Raw genomic sequence first — 17,414 nt, 5'->3', positions numbered from 1 at the left:
ACCGGGCCGGGAACGGGCAGGAAAGCTCAGGATTAACGCGGGTTTAGAGCTAATAAACCCCGCAACATCCTACGTTAAAAAAAAAAAAAAAGGCCAAAACCCCCCCCCCCCCAACGACGAAGCACGAGAGCCGCGGCCGCCGGGAGGTCAAAGGGCGGAGGTGAGGAAGGAGCCGCTCCCCGGTGAGGTGAGAAGGGACCGGGGCGGGCGAGGGCAGCGCGATCGGGTATGGAAATAACCCTTCACCACCCCTTCCCTGCCTCAGTTTCCCCTCAGGCCCCTCCGTGCCTCAGGTCCCCCTCACGGCGGGCGCGCGCCCCCCGCGCTCGCCTCCCGCCCCCACATCCGCCCCCTTCATTTGGGTAGAATTTGGAAGGAATACGTAAAAGGGAATGATGGGAAAGTGGAGTCAAAACACTCCAGTTTTGAGGCATTAAAGGTGCAAAGCAAAGAGGGGGGAGCGGAGGGAAAGGGTTAAATTCCCCCCCTCCCCCCGTGCTGCAGGACGAGGAGAAGATGCTTTATGGAAAAGGATTAAAACGAGGGGGTACGTAAAGGGAATGATGGGAATGTGGAGTATTTTATTCCATAGGGGTTTGTTGGTGCCATAAGGATTTTCTGCCGTGGTTCTCTGGGGACTTGGCTCTGTGCTGCGAGTGTCTGCCCTCGGGATAATCACCTGTCTTTGGAATTCGGTCGATATTCAGGAATCATCGACAGAGAGATGGAGAAAGTTTTGGGGCATAAGAGGTGCAAAGCGAAGAGGGCGAGAGGGAAGAAAGGGTTCACCTCTGCTGCAGGATCAGGAGAATATGTTTTATGGGAAAGTATTAAAATGATGGGATATGTAAAGGGAACGATGGGACAGGGGAATGAAACACTCCATGAGGTTTGGTACAGGCTCACTGAGCACTTCAGAACCAGGAAGATTTGCTGCCCTGGTTCTCTGGGGACTTGGCCCCCTGAATCACCCTAAACTTCAGGATTTGGTCAAAATTTAGGAGTCGACTTCCTCGTGTGAGTCAAAATGAACATCTTTACATTATCTTTAATATAACAAGCAAGGAGCTTTTGGAATGCTGAGGCAGTTCTGGGGTTGTGTTTGGGAGAATCCCGAGGAAAGGACTCCAGAAAGATTTTGGCCTTAGTGCCAGAATTTCCTGAATGCAGCATCCACGTGTTTTTCCGGGTTGTTGAAAGACAAACCAAGTTTCTTTTCATGCAAGGGGCAGAGGGGAGGTGTGAGCTCCCTCTCTGCGAAACCAGAGCTGTGAGAGCAGGACTAGGGTGGTAAATTTGGGATTACACGAGTTGTTGTGTAATGCAGAAAGGAGATTAGCTGGCTGGGATTGGGAAGAGAGGAAAACACCCTGGGATGTTCCTTGAATGTGTGACACAGCCCCAGGAACTTCCCCCAAACCAGCTCTGCTCTGTGTTTCCACGTACAACTTGGCATGGTTTATTTTTCCAATCGTGATTCAAATATAACATCCCAAAAGAGCCAAGAACAATCAAGGTTTGTCTCAGGAGGGTTAAAATAGTATTTTAAGTGTCAGAATCCTGTGATGAATGAATTAGTCAGGCTCTCACTGGGTTACTCAACACTGTTTTCAGTCACGGGGTTGCTGGGCCTACCTGGCGTCAGAGTTTGGATCATTATGCACCAAAACCTCCTTTTTTTTCCCCCCTCTCTGATGAGAATTTAAAAAGTAGAACAGGTACAGCTCGAGGAACAAAAATAGCATTACCTGCCTGTAGTGGGAAGTAGTAGGTGAGGAGCAGCAGCACAGCGCTTCCAGCAGATCCTGAGTCCTGGGAATCCTTTTAAGGGGTTTCAAGGGAGCTGCAGGCACCTTCCTCCCCTTTTACAAGAGACTTTCTCTAGGGGTTGTGGCTGGAGGTGGGGGGCACAGTCCCCTGTGCTGGGGAGCACGGACGGACCGGTGGCACTCAGCACAAGGGACTTGTGAGCCTGGAAGGAGGTGTAGAAGCAGCTCTCCAGGCGTTCCTGGGCTCTGATATCTATGATCATAGTTCCTTTGAATCCCTTTCTCCCCCTTGTGCAGTGCTTTAAAGGGTGAGAAAGAAAGGCTTAAGGAACACGGAGCAGTTCTGTGGTGGTGCAGCTGCTGTTTCTGTGTCTGGAAGTGTTACTGCTCACATCCAAGATATCCAGAACAGGGAGGAACAGGGAATTAAGGGTGGCTGTCTTGGAGGGAATCTTTTAATTCATGTCCTCAGGTGAAGACCCAGCCCTGATGGCTCAGAACAACTGTGACCTTTTGGCATAACTGGGAAAAAATCAAGTTCTCCTTCCAGGAAAAGAGTGATTTCAGCTGGAATGAGAGTGTGGTGGGCAATGGGGAGGGGAGCAGAATTGCAGTTCTTTGGGGAAATCTGAATTAATCTTGTATGGAGCATTGTGGTAAAGGAATAATAGTTGGTTTGTTTACAAAAGACAATGTCCAAGTCAGGCTTTGGGACTTGCTGCCTGACAGAGGAATTTTGGGATTGTTTCTCCATCTGGAAGAAAGAGTGCAATGATTTCCTGAGCCTGGCTTCCTAATTGGTGATGATTAGAAAGGAAAATGTTTAGTTCTGTGTGATGCTGGAGATGCCAAAGGCTGCTGCTCAGGGCTGGGAGCCCCGGCAGTTGGTGTGTTCAGCCTTGCCCGGTGTTCTGCTGTAACCCAGAACCTGTGGAAAACCAATCCCAGGCAGGTGCGTCACCTTACAGGTGCTGTGTCCCTCTGGGCCTCTTGGGGCCCTTCACAAGCCCCAGAGATCTGGGAGTGCAGACTTTTGAACCATGGAAGCTGTCCTGATTAATGCTTTGGGGGTTACTTCTGAGGGAACAATGCAGGGAAAGACATGCTGAGGGTTATGTCTTACTTTTTGGTTTTTATTTCTTGGATAAATGGTCAGAATTATGGGGTTTGTCTCCCTTTTGTCATCCTTCACATCCTACCCGTGAGGGGATCCCTGGTAATTACATGACTGACAGCCAGAGCCTCCAGAATTCCAGAGTCCAGGCTGGAAACACCGCTGAAGCTAGCTGGGTCTGTGTGGAAAAGGGAACGTGTTCCCCAGAGAGCCAAGGGCACACTTCTGGTTTCCTGCCAAATCCACGAGTTTTGGAAACCCTTCACTTAACAGGAGCCCAACTGGTGCTACACCCCAGTTCTCCCTCTGAAATGGGAAGACTCTTGGTTTACATGTTTCCACAACGTATTTTTCAGGGAAATGATAGTGTGTAACAGATAAACTTCGTTTGACCGAGCTCTAATTACAGTAAGTCAGGAAACTCCTGCCAGTGGTAGCTGGACTTTGCCACAGGGGTGTTTAATGGTACTCAAAAGTTATTTCTGAGGGGTTTTTGGAGGGATTTTCTTCTAGGAGGCAAATGGACCCCATGTGGGCTGTGGGTTTGGAGAGCGCAGAATTTTGCTCGGACGGTTTACGTGGATGTGGTTTACCTGGGAAGGGTTTTGGGAACCTGCTGTCTGCTCCTGGGGCAGTAGCAGAGCTGGAGTGGGCTGGGAAAGGAGCTACAGTTCCTTCCATGGACAATGTTTGCCTGTCCTGGGCACTCCTGAAGCTGTTACTGTCCTCTTCAACTGTCCCTGCCCTGTCAAAGTGTGGAGTGAAGCATGGAAGCATCTGTTTTGGCACATCCCTTAAAAAAGAGTTGCAGAGAAGGTGCAGTTCAGGTATTCAGACATGAGTTTGAGTTTTGAATTAGTTTATTTCAGAAATAAAGCCCAAACCATACAGACAGAATGTGTTTGCCTACATTAAACAGGTTGGCTTGGTTTGGGTTTAATTTCCTAATATTGATAATTTACCACCCATGCTGATTTCTATTCTGAAGGAGAGTTTTGAGCCAGGAAATGTGTCCTCTGCAGGGAGAGGAGCCCCAGCCCTAGAGAAAGAAACTGGGAAGCAGTTGTGCTCAGTTCAGATCCTCGTTTGCTGAGGTGAAAAATAATTGAGCAAGAGGGTGAATCTCCACAGGATGTGCTGGGATGGTGAGTGGCTGCTCCAGGTGCTTCCCAGGTGAACTTTGCCTCACAAAAGCAGAGCTGGATCTGGGCAGAAATTATTGAAGTGCTGATTTATCGTTGCTTTCAGCACTCCTGCAGTGGGGGTTATTCAAACCCAGAGGTGTTTCTGTTCCTCGTTTGAAGAGCAGCAAGGCCACAAAGGGAGGATTAAGATAAAATCAAACCTGACTGTCAGAGGGCATTAAGGGACACAGAATTATTCTGGGAATGTCCTCATGGCAGGAAGGTGGTGAAGGAAAGAACAGAGAGGAAAACTTAATGTCTGGCATCCCCAAAACTGGAGCGTTGAGCACTTTTTGACTCTTGGTGAGCAACTGGTGGTAGTGCCAGGCTACAAAAAGGAAGAGCAGCTTTGCAAGCTGTCGTTTCAGGGAGGTATTTTTGTCTGTGTGCTCAAAGCACGGACTAAAAAAGACCTGAAAAGCTTTAGAAGGCGTCTTTTGAGACATGGAAAGTCGGTGATGTTTTTAAAGCCTGGAAGAGAGCGAGCAGTTGGTGTGGGTGAGAGAGTGGGACAAAGGGAATGGGCGAGTAGTAGTCATCCCAAAATCCTGCAGCAAGTGGGAAATGTCTGAAAAGCACCTGACAAGGTACGGGGAGTGTGGAATAGCTGGTGCTGCTTTGCCACAGGTATTCCTTGGCAAGGTGAGTTTGCTCTTTCTAGGATAAGATACCAGGGCTGTTTCTGGCTGCAGAAAAGCAGCTGTGGTCATGAATTCTCTAAGGTTTGATTTTTATTCAAATAAGAGTCTTGGGTAGGTGTGATTAAAACAAACCCAAAGCCTAAGAAGGTGCCAGTCTATGATGGATAAAGTCGTGGTTAAATAAATATTCAGAGCAGCAGTAGCACCCTTGTTAGTGGGCCTGGGTGTACTGAGAGGGGCACTGGGGGGCTCTGGGGTCTCACTCATCACTGAAGTGGCAGGACAGACTGTGCATATTCAAGCTGTAAATGGCATAAAGCAGGGAAGGGCTGCACATGTGACTCAGGAGTGAGAAACGGGTTTGAGCAATTAAACGTGGCCTGAAAATGGGCTGGTGATGAGGAAGGACAGTGGTGAGGTTGGGATTCAAGCAAAAATAGCCAGCTGCAGGCATCAGGATAATTGATGAGGTGTAATCCCTAATTAAAGGAACCTGGTGACCTCCTGTGTGTGTGGGAAGGGGGAGGTGAAAGGTTCAGTGTGAAAATTGGTGGTGGCGGCTGTGGCAGCACTGTGGGAGCAGTTGGACTCCATGGACTCAGGCTTTTCCAGCCCCAGCAATTCCATGGGTCCAAGTACCACTGCTGGGCTGTCTGGCTGGCTGTGCCCACTGGGAACAGAAGTGGGTTACATGGCAGGGAGGGGCCCAGGGAAAATGTTACCAAACCCTGTCTGACACCTGGGACCTGCGGACATTTCTCTGACTGCTTAAGAGCAAATTGGATAAACATCTGTTGGGAATAATTGAGCATAGTTTGTTATGCTCTGAGTGAGGGCCATGAGGCAGAGCCCCCAGAGTCCCCTCCAGCCCTGTCTCCTTCCTCTCACTCTGACCTGTCATTGCTGATGGGGTTTTCCTGTGCTGTGGGTCCCTGGCCGTGACTGGGGCAGGGTAAATGCAGTGGGAGAAGGGCCTTTCAGTGCAGGCAGGGTGAGGAATGCTGTGTCCTTCAGTGTGAGCGGTGGTGGCCTTGTGTGATGCACAGAGAGCTGTCATGGGTGTGCTGAAGGGTTTAGCTGGAGTTTGTGCCAGTCACGTGCTTTGGTGGGGAGTGAGGGTGGCCTGGGCTCTTTGTCTCTTGTCCGTAGTATGAGCAGTGCTGGAAACCTCAGGAATGGCACTGAGCACGGATCACACAAAGTCACCATTTCATGGATGACATAGAACCAGAGAATCATGGTTTGGCTTGGATGGGACCTCAAAGCTCATCTTGTTCCATTCCCTGCCATGGGCAGGGACACCTTCCACTATCCCAGGGTGCTCTGAGCCCCAGTGTCCAACCTGGCCTTGGACACTTCCAAGGACTGAGCAGCCACAGCTGCTTCTTCTTGCCAGGGCCTGCCCACCCTCCCAGGGAACAATTCCTTCCCGATCTCCCATCCATCCCTGCCCTCTGGCAGTGGGAAGCCATTCCCTGTGTCCTGTCCCTCCAAGCCTTGTCCCCAGTCCCTCTGCAGCTCTCCTGGAGCCCCTTTAGGCCCTGCAAGGGGCTCTGAGCTCTCCCTGGAGCCTTCCCTTCTCCAGGTGAACATTCCCAGCTCTCCCAGCCTGGCTCCAGAGCAGAGGGCTCCAGCCCTCTCCTCTGGACTCTCTCCAGCAGCTCCACGTCCTTGTGCTGTTGGCCCCAAGGCTTTGCACGAGTTCAGGCAGATGATCCAAAAGCATTTTGCCTATTTTATACCCCACACAAGAGACTTGGGCTGAGATGTTGATCCTGGTCTGGTAGAGAGGATTAGAAAATGGCACGAATAGAAATTCTACCTGCAGTAGAAAGGGAAGAGCGTTGCAGGTCTGTGCTGGGCAAGCTGTTTACACAAGGCTCCAGCCTGGAGTAGAGGATTGATGGAGTCCCTGGTGTCTGTGCCTGGGGTTGGGATCTATGGCCAGGTGTCCCTGGTGTCTGTGCCTGGGTTGGGATCTATGGCCAGGAGAAGGGAACGGTGGGATTGCACAGCTGGGATTTGTGGGGAAGCTCTGAGATGTAACTGCACGGGAGTGTTGCATCAGTCTCTGGTATTTTTAGGAGAAAGTGATTCCCCAGCCACTTGTAGAGCGCCTGCATTGATAAACAAAAAGGAGGAGATTATTCCAAAGGGATCACATGGGATGCATTGCATAAGGACATTTGCCAGGGCAGGCTCCCGGCCTCTCCGGGTCCCTGTCTGGTTCCTGAGCGTGGCCAGGCACAAACGAGAGCAGTCTGTTGGGCACTGGCAGCCAGTGCCATGCTGGGGACAAGAGGCTCGTGTCCGAGGGGCTCCTGGAGCCAGAGGGATCCCTGGCTTTGCTCAGCAGTGCCTCATGGCTCGCTCTTCCCGAGGTTTATCCGCTGGCTGCGTAACCCATGTGACAGGGACAGTGTCCTGGGGAGAAGATTTCCCCGGCTTAGCCACGTGTTTATTTTGAGCTGCTGCCCTGTAGTTGGTTTGATGCCAAGTTATCCCAGGATAAAAGAGATGGCCCTTTCCTGCTCCGCTTCCTCGGGCCACCTGGTGTCCACTTGCTGATAGAATCTGCTCCAGCTGGAAAAGCCTTGTGTAGCTGCTCTCTGTCTTTGAGCATCCTTGAGCTTCTCAGTACCTTTTCCAGTTCTCCTCCGAGTCCCTTGTGGGATGAGGAGGAAGAGGAGGAATGCTGTGTGTAGCACTTAGCACATGTGAGGGTGGATTTACATCCTGATTGCATTCCATTCTTAACAATTCCTAATGCACAATTTCCTTTTTTATACTGCATCATGTCACACCTTCAGGGAATTAAGGATCAGGATCCCTGAACATTATTTTCCCTGTGTGCATCACATCCCATTTGCTGGAACTGGGTGGTCCTTAAGATTCCTTCCCACCCAAACCATTCTGGGATTCTGTGATTGTGGAGGTGGATCATTCCCAGCTGTACAGGGTTGGGCAAGAACTCTGCAATAGAGAAGAATGGATTGGGAAATGTTTCCTTGTGTTTGGAATCTCTGTTCTTCATGTGCAAGGGAGCTTCCCTTGGCTAGATGCAACAAGGGGAGTGAACTTTGAAATTATGTTTTTTCTAAATTTGGATATTTTCTATTTTTGTCACAAATCCCAAGCTTCTGTGTTTCATGGCTCTGCACGTGGAACATCCCATCCTGTCTCATCATCATCCACAGCAACAAGCTGTTGTCTGGTGCTGTTGGGAGTACTTTGGGAAGGAAGAAAGGATAGAAACCACATTCAGTGAATGACTTCCGAAACAGGAGTTGAACTGAGGTTCATCTCTTGTGGCAGAAAAGTTCAAAAATGTCCTGAAAACCGTTTTGGAAGCTGATTTTGAATGTCAGCCCCTGTTTTGGGAGCAGATAACTTTATCTGACATGTAGAGATTGTTGAAGTGTTCTCTTTGAATCTTTGTCGTTGTTGCTACTCCAACTTTTCAAGAGCTGTTTGTAATATGAGTGAAATACCACTTACAAAATGGGGTCTATTCCAGATAACCTCTGAATTTTTGAACTCAAAACATAAATAAATGTTGTACAGGGAGGAAAACAGGCAAAAAGAAGTGGGGGAAAACTGGCAAAGTGGGGCAGAACAGATAAAATGAGGAAAGTTTGCACATTTTGGGGATTGAAATCTAGTTCAAAAACTTGTGTCAGACTTTCAGCACAGTTTTAGCCACAGAGCTGGAATGGAGGGAGTGGAGTCAGAAATGTCATTTTCTACCTTTTGAATATGGAAAGTACCCCTTCTGTGAAGGACAATCCATTTAGGACTTAGAGGCTGTTCCGGAGCCTTGTTCCTGACAGCAGTGTTGGGATTAACCCCTTGCAGACAGCGGCCTCCCCGGGGTTAGTGCATGGCTGTGATTTTCCCATAGGAAGTGTTCTGTTCCTCGTGACCTCTGTGTCCTTTGGCAGCACAAAGCACGTTATTCTTCCCATGGGAATGCAAGCGGAGAACAGGACCTTGGTGTTAGAGCCCATTGTGCAGCATTTCTGTGAAGGAGGCTTGTCTTGAGGGAGGCTCTTGTTTTCCCACCTCTGAAGTCCTGAGGAATGTTCCCTGGCCCTCACTGGGGGACAGTCCATGCTTGCTGAGGAGAGGGAGAGTTGGATTCCTGAGATCTGTGCCTCTCTCCCTCCCCTCCTCCCTTTGTGGATGGTGGGATTTGGGAGCTCCCATGGCAGTGACACCAGTGAGTGATCGCTCAGAGATTCAGAGCCCTGAGCCACCTCCAGGGCCCAACAGAGGGCGAGAAAATCCAGGTGGTTTTCTGGGGTGTGAGTGATCCAGCATCTGTTTTCTGCATCTCCAGGGAACCTGAGATTTCCCTTGTTTTCAGGAGTGTCTGTGGTGCTGAGTTTGGGCAGTACCATGAAATCATCGCCATGGTGAGGGCTGAGGAGAGCTCGGAGCTGTTTGCAGGTCAAGGGGAGGCCATGGATCAGCTGGGTTTGGTGATGGCTCTTCTGCTCTGTGTGTGCTGGGAAGAGCCCAGGAGTGTGTGAAGCACCTGTAACACCTACCTGCGTGTGAACGTGTCCCACGGGCTGGGGGACGAGGTGGCACATGGATACAAGGAGGCACTGTCCTGTTTGGACCCTCCGCTCCTGGCTCACAATCTGAGCTGGAGCCCAGATGAAATGTGTCAGTTAGAGCAGGAATTTGAGGTGTTCTGGCTGGTCTTGTCTCCAGTGGCATCAGTCCTGCTGCTTCCATGTGTTCTGGGGCAACTCTGAAGGCAGAAGGTGTCTCTGATCCCCCGGGAGCCTGTGTGGGATTGATGGATACCAGGCAGTGCCTGCAGCACCAGGAGGGGGAATTACTGCTGGTGGTCCCTCCCTTGCTGCTGGTGGTCCATCACCCATCTGGCCCTCAGGTGTGTGAGCATCACATTGAGCTGCTCCCTGGGCAACAGCATGGACCAACCCGGTGGCCTTTATAAATTCTCAGTTTTAGTAAATTCTTCTTTCTTTCTCTGTCCTTCCCAAAACACAGCATTGGCAGGAAAACTCCTCAAATCCCACATCTGCACCAGGGCTGCTGCGGGGCTGAGCTGTTCCCATCTGCAGAACAAGTGTGGACAGGCAGGTCAGCCCTTAGATGTGCAGATCCTGGTGGGATGCTGGAAAAGAGGGTGTGAGGGGCAGAGGGGCCATGTTGGGTCTGTTCCTGCTTTCCCAAGCTTGGCGTTGTAAATGGAAAATGCTGGGTTAAAATTCCCATTGGTGGTTTAGATATAGGCAACGTGATGGAGCAAATTATTGTATTGAAGTGCAAGAAAAATACTGTGGAATGGGGATTTATTTTGGATTTTTCCTTACATTTCCCCCCTCCAGGCTTCACTAGCTCAGCTGTGTGTTTTTATTACACCTAATGCCAAGGCCTGGTTCCAGAACATTTTGTGGAAAACTGAGGAGTTGAGTATACCTAAAACCCCAGGTGACTGTGTCTCAGAAAGGGAAGAGTTTTCTACCTTTGTTAGTTTTTCCTCTAAGCTCACAGTGGGCTCTGCTGTGTTTCCCTGCCCTCAGTGTCCAGGGAGGCTCCTGGGAAGGCTGTAAAGCCTTTCAGACAGAAATTGAAAGAATTTGGAGCATGTAACTATTGTTGAGTGAGATAAAAGCTTTTGTCTTGGGAAAAGTAGCAAGTTAGAGTTGATTTTTCCTGCAAAAAGAAGTTCTACATCTCTTCCTTCTGCTGGTCAGCCTTGTTTTTGTAAGAGTGCAGGACATTGGAGCCAGGTGGGGTCAGGCTCTGCCCCCAGGGAACAGGGACAGGAGGAGAGGGAACAGCCTCAGGCTGGCCCAGGGGAGGCTCAGGGTGGACAGCAGCAGGAATTTCTCCATGGAAAGGGTGCTCAGGCCTTGCCAGGGGCTGCCCAGGGAGGTGTTGGAGTTGCCATCCCTGGAGGTGTCCAAGGAATGACTGGAGGTGGCACTCAGGGCTCTGGGCTGGGGACAAGGTGGGCATTGGACACAGCCTGGACTCGGTGACCTTGGAGGGCTTTCCCAAGCTCAGTGATCCTGGGATTCTGTGAGGTGTGTCCATCTCTTGTACCTGAAGTGAATCAGAAATGTCACCTGTGGTGCTGCGAGGTGAAAGCATCCCAATGCCCTCGTGCTTCCAGGCAAACTTTGTCTTGGGTTTCTTGCAAAAGGCAAGAAATTCTCCTTTAACATTTGTCCTACAATCAGCAGGTTTATTTTGGCTTAGATATTCTCTGTTTGCAGAAATGACTTGGAGCAGGAACAGTTCCTGCTGTTCACTCTTATGAGCTCTGTCACAGCATAAAGCAAATAACGATGGCAGATTTTAATATGCAACCCCCCCCCCCTCCAAGTGATAAAGAAATCCTAGCTTTGGAATACTCTGTGTTTTCTTATGGAATGCTGCTGTTGGACAGCAGGTGAAGAGAGTAAATACAAAGTTTTTCCTCCTTGAAATGACTAGAAATTGTTGCCAGCGTTGTGCTCCTCCCCAGAGCGGCTTTTGGCAGCTAAGGCTGGTCAGAGAGCCACTTTTGATGTATTTTTTGCCACAGGAGCACCATATCCATGTTGTTCCTGAGTTCCTCATGGAGCAGGGATGGTCCAGTCCTGCCAGTGAGGTTGAGATCTGCTCAGTCATTTCATAGAATCAAGAAATCCCAGAATGGTTTGTGCTGCAAAGGACCTTAAGGATATTCCAGTTCCACTGCTGCTGTGGCAGGAACACCTTCCATGATCCCAGGGTGCTCCAAGCCCCGTCCAACCTGGCCTTGGACACTGCCAGGGATCCAGGGGCAGCCCCAGCTGCTCTGGGCACCCTGTGCCAGGGCCTGCCCACCCTCACAGGGAAGGATTTCTTCCTGAGCTCTGGAGATCTTTCTAAAAGGAGCTGATAATGTTTATTTCCCTTTTCTTTATCTGTTTTTCTCCCTTTGCCCTCCCCAGCTGGACCCAGTGCCTTCCCAGAAGGGCTGCCCATGCTGGAATTGCCCGAGCCGCTGCTGTATCCCGGGATGGCATCGAGGTGAGGGCGGCCGAGGATGACCCTGACTGAAAGGCTGCGCGAGAGGATTTCGCGGGCGTTCTACAACCACGGGCTGCTCTGTGCTTCCTACCCCATCCCCATCATCCTCTTCACAGCTCTCTGCATCCTGGCCTGCTGGTGAGTCCTACCCAGATTTGTGTCACATAGGGCTGGGGAGGGGGATCTTGGCAACATTCTCTCTTCTGGGCCCACCCAGAAGCTGGTTTTTTATTTAGACTTCATAGGTTTTATCATCTCCTTTTGTGGGACAAAAGAAACAACAGGGATGAAGTGTCTTCTTGTGGTTTAGTAAGAAAGAACTAATTGAATGAGTGAAGTGAAGCAATAAATGAGATTAAAGTAACCCTTAAGCACCTGGTAGTGGACTCCAAACTCATCAATTAAAAATGGGGAGAAGGAAAGCTGATCTTTCTCTGCACACCTGCCTGTCCTGTGCTCCCTGGAGCCTGCACTCTTCTGTTTCATCCTTGGCACGCCCGTGTGGGACTATTGTAAATTCCCTACTCTCCTTATGGCCCATAATTTGGATCCCTAGTTTGCAAGTGGATATAATCTTACTCTCAGGAATGTCACATGGGCTCAGAATCATTTCCAGCAGGGCGCTGTGGGGCTGAGCAAACCTTCATGCTCAGACCATGCACACATGTGAGTGTACAGATTCTGTCTTGCAGGGTTTAATTCTCTTGTCTGTTTTGGGCAAAATAAACCTGATGTGATGATTTGCTCCCCTGTTTGTAGGAAAGCTCCACATGTGTTGCCACAGACACAGGTTTTTCTTTGAGCTGTGATGGTAACGGGCTGCTTTCACATCTCAGTTAAAACATTGTCAAAGGGAGGATTTTCACACATTAAAAACCTCTGAGGTGGCTTCTCCTGGCTGGAACCCTTTGTGGTTGTGAGCAGCAGTGCGGGTGTTGCATCTCAGCCCATCAGTGTGTGAGTGAAGGGACTCCTTCCTGGGAAGTAACACGTTTTGCCATGTGCTGAGGACTCGAAGATGGGCTTTGGCACTGATTTCCTGCTGGAATTGAGATATTTGTGCTCTTTGGAAGCGCTCCACTTAGCTGGGGTGGATTTCACTGATGCATCCTGCCCATTCCTCTGCAAAAACAAGTGAGGAATGACCTGAAGCTGGGAGAAGGAAGCTGGTGTGGAAAAATCAAGGCCCAGCATTGAGGCAGAAGCTCATTTAGGCAATGTTTCTGTGCAGCAGGGCTGGTCAGGGACCCTCAGCACTGTGCAGTTGGTCTGAGACCCGCACAGAGCAGGGAACTCACAGAATCATGGACTCGTTAAGGTTGGAAAAGGCCTTTCAGATCATGGAGTCCAGCCACTCTCCAGCACTGCCAAGGCTGCCACTGACCCCTTCCACGTTCCTCAGCCTGAAACATGCTTAATAAAAAAGTTCCAGCAAACAAGAGTGGATCTTGTGTCCTGAGTTGTTCAGAGGGAGAGAGGTGAGTCAGTCCTCTCTCCTGTGCCTGGAATTAAGGAGAGCTCGTGGAATTCTGCTGCAGAGAAAGTGATCTGAGTTATTGTGGTTTTCCTCCCCCTCACATCAGTCGAACCCCACTGGTTTTATGTGCAGACAGTTTTTAAAAGCTGAAATAAAGCACAAGGTCTGCAATTTATCCATCGGGGGTTCTGGCCTCAGGCAAATGAGGGCGGTGACCAGGCAGGGAACGAGGGCAGCACAGAGTCTGGCCTGGTTGCTTTGCGTGTCTTTACTCCTGGAAGGGTTTGTATAGACACTGTTTCTAATGTCACTGACAGACAAGACACAGCATCTCTGGGTTTGATAATAAATTAATACCTAAAGCAAAAATTCCTGTGACTCATTCTTACTCTGTAGTCCTAAAGTCTGAAAATCCAAATTGGTCTCCACATCAGAGGGAGAGTTTTCTTGTTTTACTATAAATCCCCCTGTAAGTGACACTCCTTTTTCTCATCCCACTTGAATGGATCTGCTTTTTTCCTTGAAATGAGAGTGTCACCAACCCTGTCTGACACTAGCCCAGAGAGGAACAGGTGATACCTGGAAATGTGGCCATTGGGGTAAATGTGGAATCCCAGTGTCACTCTGAAGAACAGTTTTTAGTTCAAGTAAGGATTGCACATGACCCAGGTGACTCTGCAGCAGGTTCAGGGCAATTAAACAGGTGTTTGTTATTTAACTGAAACACAGGTTCTGCTCCTGAAGAATTGCAGAACTGGCTGGAACCAGAGCCCCTGGGGAGGTATCTGTGTGTATATATATATATTTATAATTATTTCTGTAAGAACAGATCATTCGTGCACAGGTTTGTACTATTTGTGTGGTAACCAGAGGACCTGAGTTAGACTCAGACTCTTCATGTTCCAGATCCCCAGAATGTCCTCTGGGACTTCACCATAACACTGGGAGCAGGTTGTGCTGCACAGGAAAGGGGAATCTCCAGTGCAGAATCTTGGGGCCCTGTCAGGGGGAAGCAGGGCAAAGCCACCCTCACTTACTCAGAAACAGGTGCTGTCAATGCACTTGCCAAGGCTAAAAAGGAGCTGCTGCCGCCAGATACTGGCCTTGCCAACCCTCTGGCAAGACCCTGTTACCAGATTCCCTCCCTCCTCAGCAGTGGGATTCCAGGCTGGTCTGTCTTGGCTGCAGACAGGCCAGAAGCTTGTTCTGCAGCGAGCCAGCGGAGCTGGGAGCTATTTTAGTTCCATGTATCAGCTCCTTTCCCATTACCTGAGACCTGGCAGCTCCCTGCTTCCCTCCACCCTCAGTGGCTGGGGCTGTTCCAGGTGCTGGAGCTCTCTGTGGGTCTGGGAAAGGAGAATGTACAAAGAGGGATTTGCCTGGAGCTCTCTTGGCCCCCTGAGACATCTTGAAAATACATCGAGTACTTGAATGAGCACTTCTGCTTGCACCTCCCTCCTGCAGGTGACTGAAATGCAGTTCCTGCTCCAGTTCACCACTTCCAGCTGGTTACATGGTCTGTGTTTCCTTTATTCTGGGATTTCAGAGGGGTTTCAGGGTGCACAGTGACATGAGCATCTAAAAAGAGCCTTTCCCAAAACCAGAAAAACTTCTTGAGCTTTCCTGTCATCTCTGTTAGATCCCAGGGTCACAGGATGGGTGGGTTGGGAGGGTCTGGAGCCCATCCAGTCCAACCCCTGCCCGGGCAGGGGCACCTGGAGCAGGTGACACAGGAACGTGTCCAGGGGGGTTTGGGATCCCTCTGGAGAGGGAGACTCCAGGCCCCCCTGGGCAGCTGTTCCAGGGCTCTGCCCCCCCTCCATGGAAAGAGGCTCTTCCTCCTGCTGAGCTGGAACTTGTTGTGTTTTGGTTTGTGGCCATTTCAGGTCCTGCTGTTCTTCCCTCCTCTGTGCTTTCCATTCTCATGTTCACTTCTTTCCCTGCTGCTCAAAAACATCCTTAACAAAGAGAAATATGAGGAGAGTCAAACCCAAGCGCTGGAAATGCCTTCCCTGGAGCTCAGGTGGGGCAGTTCTTCCCTCTGGGGACCCATGCACATGTCAGTGACCCAAACCTGTCACAGTACAGGTCACCCAGAGCAGCTAAACAGACTAAAATTCTGTTCTCCAGTTCAGTTTGGTGCTGACAGTTCCAGATTTTCAATGGATCTGTCTGTATCAGCAGCCTTGCTTTTCCCACCAGTTCAATTCTGATTTGCTTTTAACCACTTCTGAGAACATTTGGAGTTAAAAATCCCATTCTAAACTCTCTGAAACCTCAGTTTCTCAATCTCTGGATAGAAGTCTCTGTTGTGGAACAGCAGCTACAATCACTGGAGGTTGTGGTGGCAAAGCAGCAGGAAGATCAAGACTCCATGGGTTTGGTGTCTCACTGCTGCTCTTAAAAGTGCTTTGGGGACCAATGAAGTTAATGACAAGTTTTGGAAATAGTTTCAATCTGAATGAGGAAAAGCAGAGGATTATAAAGGGTTTGGGGCAGGGAAGTGGCCACTGGAATACATGGAATGTCTGGGGTTTGTGCGGGATACGCCGGAATTAAGCCAGGGCCATACTGAGTGGTTTTGCCACAGCTAACTTGGATGGAGGAATTCAGGAAAGGCCCTGCAAGGTCTTCCTTTCTTTCTCTCCCAGTACTTTTAGTTATCCCTTTCTAAGGGAGAAAGACTCTTGGATACCAGTCCCATGAAAGCCAAAGCCCTCTCGCTGGGTCTCCTGTCCTGCACAGCTTAGCTTTGCTGAAGTGGGCCTGGTCATTTTTTTAACTCTTCTGTCTAAAAAAGTCCATTAACCTCCAAAATGAGAGTGTGTCCTGGTTCTGTCCCCCCAGCTACCCTCTGCTGAAGCTGCCTCTGCCGGGGACGGGCCCCGTGGAGTTCAGCACCCCGGTGAAGGACTACGCTCCTCCCGGCCCGGACGCGGGCCCGCAGCACGGGGACCCTGGCGAGCGTCCCGACTGGGTGAGTCCTGCTGGGGCTGGGGGCCACTGGGGAGGGAACATGGCCCTGCTGAGCTGCCTCAGTACATGATGGCCCAGAGCAGCTGTGGCTGCCCCATCCCTGGCAGTGTCCAAGATCAGGCTGGACAGAGCTTGGAGCAGCCTGGGACAGTGGGAGGTGTCCCTGCCCGTGGCAGGGGTGGCACTGGATGGACTTTAAGGTCCCTACAACACAAACAGAGAATCAGACCTTTTGTTCTTGCCTGCTGAGTCCTGTCATGTTCCACCTCCAATTTGGGAAGGGAAAACAGAGTCTGGCAAAGCTGTTGGTGCTCTGCTTCTGCTGGGAGCTTCCCGGTGGCCGGTGCCTCACGCTGCCCTGGTCTCCCCGCAGTACGTCGGTGCTCCCGTGGCCTACATCCAGCAGATCTTTGTGAAAGCCACCGTGTCCCCGTGGCAGAAAAACTTCCTGGCTGTGGATGTGTTCCGGTCGCCGCTGTCCCGCGTCTTCCAGCTGGTGGAAGAGATCAGGAACCATGCCTTGAGAGACAGGTGAGGCACAGGGAGCTGCTGCTGTGCACACCTGGCTCCAGATGGCTGCCTGCAGGGCTGGGCAGGAGCTCTGAGTTGGTAATGTCCTCAAAATGAAACAAAAATGAGAGATCAGTGCTGATGGGTGACGTGGGATCATTTGTGAGTGTCCATCCTGCTCCTCTAAGGGATGACTGGTCCTTTTGGGGACCCATCCTTTACCCCGAGCTGCTGCTCTTGGGGGTCATGTTTTAGAAATGCTATTTTTGCTCTTCAGTGCAGATTTACTCAGTTTTTTTCTCTCCCTGCCAGCTCCCCCAGCCTTGGCACTGACCTTCTGTCCGTGTGCTCAGTCCCTCTCCTCCCTTATCCTATGGGATAATAATCTGTTGCCAATTACAATCAGAAACAACTTGCTCCCAGGCCTGCGTTGTGTTCTCATTATCTCCCTTGTCTTCTCATTGTATTCTCATTATCTCCCCTTGGCATTGCCCTTGATGAGCAGTGATGCAACACAGAAAGAAAATTATTACTTTTATTATTATTATTCATACCACCAGAAGAAAATTACTTCAACATTTAGACCTAAACCTTGGGGCAAGGTTACCATTTTGGGGATGCACTCGGATATTTTAGGAAACATCTAATTTTGAGATAAATTCTGCAATTACCTCAAAAGTCATTATGAAGTTCTTGTTTGTTGCC

General features: G+C 50.1%; 1 protein-coding gene across 2 annotated transcripts in view; it reads left to right on the top strand.

The window, feature by feature from the left end:
* The window catches only part of SCAP (SREBF chaperone), a 41,242-nt gene continuing 23,828 nt past the window's right edge, over positions 1 to 17,414 (top strand). The window contains exons 1-4 of one of the 2 annotated variants that reach the window (XM_069006130.1): positions 1 to 160; positions 11,668 to 11,884; positions 16,071 to 16,200; positions 16,573 to 16,730. In XM_069006130.1, the coding sequence (XP_068862231.1) occupies positions 11,763 to 11,884; positions 16,071 to 16,200; positions 16,573 to 16,730 (410 nt within the window). In that variant the 5' untranslated portion in view covers positions 1 to 160; positions 11,668 to 11,762. Of the gene's footprint in view, positions 188 to 11,667; positions 11,885 to 16,070; positions 16,201 to 16,572; positions 16,731 to 17,414 lie in introns of both variants that reach the window. The other variant, XM_069006129.1, reaches the window with a different exon arrangement.

The sequence above is a fragment of the Aphelocoma coerulescens genome, chromosome 2, assembly GCF_041296385.1.
Source record: "Aphelocoma coerulescens isolate FSJ_1873_10779 chromosome 2, UR_Acoe_1.0, whole genome shotgun sequence".
NCBI classification, from domain to species: Eukaryota; Metazoa; Chordata; class Aves; order Passeriformes; family Corvidae; genus Aphelocoma; species Aphelocoma coerulescens.
Note: the sequence above shows the minus strand (reverse complement) of the source record. Positions and strands in the feature narration are given on the sequence as shown.